The sequence below is a fragment of the Sorex fumeus genome, unplaced genomic scaffold, assembly GCF_029834395.1.
Source record: "Sorex fumeus unplaced genomic scaffold, SorFum_2.1 ptg000100l, whole genome shotgun sequence".
Lineage (NCBI taxonomy): Eukaryota > Metazoa > Chordata > Mammalia > Eulipotyphla > Soricidae > Sorex > Sorex fumeus.
The window spans coordinates 311,608-317,607 of NW_026606157.1; the positions used below are offsets into that span (position 1 = coordinate 311,608).

Here is a 6,000-nt window from a genome sequence, read left to right on the forward strand (position 1 = left end):
ATAGTAAGTTTTGATTTGGATCTGTAAATTAGAATTGTGGAATCATATTTAAATGCGGGTTTGAATAACTCAAAATTCCCTTCTGTTAGAATTGTATCTGAGCTTGCAGGCCAACTTTATACATTTCAGAGTAGCTTCTCCCTGGCAATTAAAAAGACTCACAATTTTTCCTCTGAAGATTGTAATATGCTATCTCTTGTTAGCACAGACATTGTTTCAAATCTTAGACTAAAGTTTCCTCATAATTTCACTACCTCTATTAGTTTCTTAAAAAAAAAAAACCATGTAGGGCAAATTCCTGTTTTGCAGCAGAACAAAGAAATTACTTCAAAATGCTATTACATTTTCGAACCACCCTCTTAGGGCCAAATTTCCTAAGAACTCTGAAATAGAAATTGTAGTGAAGTAAAAGCAGGAAACTAGAGGCAGGACCTCTGAGTGACCCATTGTAGGAGCAGGGCAGAAATGAATGAGTTGTAAATTACCAAGTTCTGATCAGAACAGGGCAGAGGAGCAAGACCCCTCAGGTTGTTGGAATAGGACTTGACCGGGATCAAATCACTGTCCCACTACGTATGTGTCAGGAATGATTTAGCAACATTTCTGTATGTTAGATGAGAAGTGTTTCTCTAGAATCTACGGATCCCATATCTAGCCCATAAGCTCTTTGGGAACGTTATGTGTGACCCATTTGTGGTGATAGCCAAGTCGAGTCCTCATGCATTCAATAAAGTTGGCTCTCCCTCAAATCTCAGAATTTTGCCTGGAACTTATCTTGCCTGGGTGTTTCCTGGCTTTGGGATGCAGGTTGGGGCTTGGGCCTCATCCAGCAGTGCTGAAGGGGCCACCTGGTGCCAGGGATTGAACCCAAGCTACCTGCACACAGTACAAATTCTCCAGCACCTTGTGCTCTCTCCCTAGATGGTCTTCCAGCTTCTTACATGTTTTATTGATGCTGGCGCCAGAGAGATAGTATGGTAGAGTACAATAGGCCAGCTTGCACACAGCCAACCCAGGACTGATCTTGGGCATCTCACGTCCCCTTAAGCATGCCAGGAATGATCCCTGAGCACAGAGGCAAGAATAAGCCCTGAGCATGGCCAGATCTTCCCTTCCTCCGTGCCCCTGCCCAAAAAAAGTTTGCATGATGCCCCTTTACTTTTACAAAATCCCTACATTAATACTTATTTTCACCAATGGAAGGATATTGAGGTTGAGGTAAAGAGCTAGTATAGGGAATATAGTGCTTGCTTTGCATGTGACCCATTTTGAACACACACACACACACACACACACACACACACACAGAGTTTGTGGAAGCTGTATTTTTTGCAGCTAAGTGGGGGTATGTCAAGCTTTCTTGGGTCAGTGGGCTCCTGAGCATAGAGGGACTCCATCACAGCCCCAGGCCTCCTGGAACCGGTTCATACAAGTGTGTTTATCCCAGCAGGAGTGAGTGTGATGGTAGAATTTTGAGCTACTTAGTATGACTTTTATTTATTTATTTATTTATTTATTTTGCTTTTGGGGTCACACCCGGTGATGCACAGGGCTTACTCCTGGCTCTGCACTCAGGAATTACTCCTGGCGGTGCTAAGGGGACCATATGGGATGTTGGGAATCGAACCCAGGTTGGCCGTGTGCAAGGCAAATGCCCTATCTGCTGTGCTGTCGCTCCAGCCCCTACTTGGTATAATTTTGAAGGTGATTTCTGGGCCTGGGAAATGCTAAAAATATTTTCCATGTAAATCAGAAATTCCCAGATCTATTTGTCTATCACCCTCTTCCCAGGAAAGAAATGAATCACTCAGAGCCCTCCTGGACATCTAGCTCCTAAATGAGCAAGTAAACAAAAGCACCCAAGGCAATCCCCTGCCACCTCCAGTGTACCAGGATCTCCTCACTAAGAGTTATAACTGCTTTCTTTGCTTTATGCCATTTTGGCTGACAGGCGTTTTCATAGGAACTTCTACTTCTTGAGAGTGGGGAGAACTGAAAGCAATGTAAGGAGAACAGAAGAAAAGGTTTAGACTTACAGAGTGTACTGACTCACTGCTTTGTATCTGAAAAGCTGAGACTGTGGGGGCGAGTGGTCGGAAGACTTAATGGAGCCCGACAAGAAGGAAGAGTTAGGAAATTCTAAAGCAGGTTTGGTTGAGAGCATTTCACAGAGGACGAAATAGTCCAGGTGATTTCAGTCACACAGTTATCACGGGTGAAAGTGACCCAGGATGCGGTTCATTGTTTTCTTAAACATCCGCTCCATGGGCTGAAGTGTTGGGTCATGCTGAAGGGAAACCTTGCTTTAGTAATAAGCTATTACTTCAGTGCACAGAGAGGATCATTTGCAACTTGGTTGCCTTATCCAGAGATTCTAGATGCTCTGCAGAAAAACAGCAACAACCTCCAATCGCCAATAATAATAGCCACTCAACCACAGAGTCCCTACCCCATTGTAGAGTGGCCACTGGTCCCAACCCCTGTTATAATAGCTACAGCCATAATAACTGTGTTACAGAGGAGGACACTGAGGCAGAAAGGCGAAGTAACTGACCAGACTGCACTGTTAACAAGTTTTGGAGCAGGAGTCAAACATGAGCTCTTGACTTCTTCTTGGTTTTCGGCCTAGAATTCCTTACCACTCTCTGATACGGCAGTTCCAAGAATGAACAGATTGAGCAAATCTCTGGTGTGGTTTGGAAATGAGAATGGCCTTGGAGTCAAAGCATCAGTTGAGATTGGCCTCAACCTCAGGTCTGTTAATTTGCCTTAAGGAGAACAAATGACTTCGGACCCGTAAACCCGGTTCCCGCAGACAGAGGCCAGTCTGTCTGGAGAGGGGGATCTGCTCATCCCTGGTAGGAGCTGGGGAGCCATGGACATGTGGAAGGGCAGTGTCCAGAGTAGGAGGCAGCTGTGCCAGGCATGCACTGCCCAATGCTGGCCCCTGTGGGCCTGTTGCTATGCCCTGTCCTACTGGGAAACAGAAGAAGATCCCCAGCCAGAGAATCCCTAATATCCCCGACTTCACATATTTTGATTCCAGTGAAAACAAGCCTAGAGTGTGCTAGCTAAATGACCAGTCGGCTGAAAATTAACCATTGGCCATTGAATGAAAAACCATAAGTTTTTAACCAAAGTGAATTGGCTTCCTTGTATTTAATCAGCTTGGAATTCCCCAGGGCAGGCGAGAGGTTGGATAATGAATTTGGGGAATCCTGGACCAGTTACCAAAGACATGTACCACCCTAATGAGTCTCCTGGAATAAAAATGGAACTGTGTATGTGTGTGTGTGTGTGTGTGTGTGCGCGCGCGCGCGCGCACCAAATTGAGAGTACTGAATGGGCTTGAGAGTAAACAAAAAGGGAGCAAAGATCTTCACTGCATACTTGTCATTGGCAGTTTGGTGCAAAGGTAAGATGAAAGCAAAAAGTCATGCTGGAGAACAGGTTCTGGCGCGTGGGACAAAGGAAAAGAGGTCCCATCTGCCTGAAACAGACAGCGTGGGCCTCACCAGCTGCCCTTCAAAGCCACGCTCCATCTTTCTGGAAGGCTGGGCACAGTGCCATGAGGAAGACACGCAGAGATGCCCTCTCTTGGCGGAGCTGATTTCCCCATGTTTGGCTTCGACTGTTTGGGGAATCTCCGTGAAGCAGCGGCTTCCTGCCAAGTGGCATTTTCTTGAGTATACAGTGCCCCATCTTCTGGACCGTCACAACTGAGCTCACCCCTCCACTGACAGAAACCTTTCAAAGTATCCTAAGTTTGCAGATGGAGAACAGAAGAGGAAGCGTATCTGAGCAGAAATGCCACTCATTTCCAAGCCTGGGGTGCTCTCCAGCCTCTCCAGATGGGCGTGAAGAGCACTTTCCCTAGGCAGGAAGGTGGCACCAAGGAGACCATTTAAGCAAGACCCAGAACATGCAGTTTAGTGGAGTCAGGAGCCTGGGGCGGGGAATGGCGTGGGCGGACGGCAGCTTAACTCATCGATCTCTGCCCTGCCACTGTTCCTTAAGCCACAGTGAAGCAAGAGCCACCAGTGGCACCCGCCGGCATGAAGGAGTTAAAAGGCCAGATTTGAGAGTGATAAGTGGGCAGGTTTCGAAAGCAAAGCCTTGAAATCCGGCCTCTGTAGCCACAACTTGTGGGCAGAAGGAGTCACCAGAACCTGCGGCCACATTTGACATTGGGGGTTTGGGCGGGGGCAAACGGGGGTGGGGGGTTGCTCTCTCCTGGACGCAGCCCTCATGCCTAAAGTCAGCTCAGAAAAGGGATTGTGAAATAAAGCAAGTTTAATCCCCTCTTTGATCTTAGTCACCCGGAATGCAAGTGACACGGTCCAGGGTGTTCTCACTGGGTTTTGGAGGCAAAGGTGTGGGGAACGAGGTCAGGTGGGATTCTGGGACTGCGTGTCTCTGGGTCAGAGCTGGAACAGGGGGTGCTTAAGCAAACAACCCTGGGCGTTTCAGCTCCGCCTTCACTTAGGCTCACAGAAACTCTCCACCTCATGGGTGCTGATCCAGAGAATGGGAACAGTAATAATAATAATAATAATAATAATAATAATAATAATAGTCCTACGTAGGGTCTAATATTAATAATAACCCTATGTAGGATCCCGAGCATAACATGCAAACACAAACCCCTTCAGCGCACGCCTGCAAACATCCCAAGCCGACCCCACGCCACCGCGCTTTTTGTCACTTCCAACTCCCGTTCCTGAGCGCGCAGGAGAACGCGCGCAGCCGGAGTGAGGGGCAGGAGTATATTTAGACGTCCTCTGGCCCGACCCGCCAGCCAGCAAGCACGCGGGCCTCTCCCTCCGACTCGTGTGCCAAGCCCCGCCGGCCGGCCGCCTTTTCCAAAGTGTTCACTTTTGGGGGTGGGGTGGGGGGCAGGGAGGGGTGGATGCACGGTCCGAAACGCGAACTTTCCACCCGACTTCCTAGGACGGCCCCCCAGAACGGCGAGAAACGGAACCCGGTGCTCCAAGAGAAAGTCCAAGAGCGAGCGGGGTGGGAAACGCGCCGCACCACCCGCCGCTTCCAGGCGCAACCCCGAGAACGCGCCCCGGGTTGGGGGGAGCCGAGGTCCCCCGGCGGCGTCCTGGAACGCGCGCGCGCGCGCGCGCGCAGAGACTTGGGGGGGCTCCCGGGCGCGCCCCGCTCACCTGCCAGGCTCGGCGGCACGACGGTGGCCAGCAGCAGCGACAACAGCGGCAGCAGCAGCAGCAGCAGCAGCAGCGCGGGGGACCCGTCCCCGCAGCCACGGGCCATAGCTGGGTGGCCGCGACCCCGCGCACCTCGGGGCAGCAGGGGGGCTCGGAGCGTCCTTAACTTTCCCCGGGCATGAGCCCGGCCGGTCTGACGGGGCGCTCAGCGCCGAGGACGCCTCACGTGGTTCTGGGGAGCAACCTTCGCCCCGCCGGGCGCCAGGCTGGGGAAGGCGGGTCCTCCCTGACCCTCGAGCGCGCAGTGGGCAGGGCCGGGCCGGCCGCCGGCTGCGCTGCGGGGCTCGCCCGGGGCCGCGGGCCACTTTCCCTGTCCCGCGCGGGAGCTGCTGGTGGCCCCCGCGCAAGCCCTGGCTGGAGCCGATCCGGTCGCGCCGACCCCCGGCTCGCCTCTGCCTCCAGGGTCAGCCCCTCCTGCCTGGGCCGCAGAAGCGCATTGTCCCCACGGTGCGGGGACAGGACGCTCCCCCGCGGACGGACTCGTTCGTGCCCCTGGCTCGGGCGTCCCAGGCTGATTAACCCAAATCCATCGGCTGCAAGCCCAAGAACGTCGGGGGGCGTTTCCTGGTCTCTTGACTGGCTGGAGAGACCCCCCCCACCCCGCCGCCCGGGGACACAAGGGTTGCTTCAGACGGGGCTGAAATTGGATGTCCCCGGGGGTCCTCCCATTTCTGCTCGGGGTCCCCGTTGCAAGTGACATTGTGAAGTAGGCGAAACTGTGTGGAGTGACATTGTGAAGTTGACAGAGGGTGCCCTAGGTGACATTGTG

At 52.2% G+C, this 6,000-nt stretch overlaps 1 protein-coding gene across 1 annotated transcript in view; it reads right to left on the reverse strand.

The window, feature by feature from the left end:
* The window catches only part of PLBD1 (phospholipase B domain containing 1), a 67,184-nt gene extending 61,778 nt beyond the window's left edge, over window positions 1-5,406 (reverse strand). Inside the window, exon 1 of the mRNA XM_056134614.1 lies at window positions 5,172-5,406. Coding sequence (XP_055990589.1) covers window positions 5,172-5,277 — 106 coding nt within the window. The 5' untranslated portion in view covers window positions 5,278-5,406. The remainder of the gene's footprint in view (window positions 1-5,171) is intronic.
* Between the last annotated feature and the right edge of the window lie 594 nt (window positions 5,407-6,000).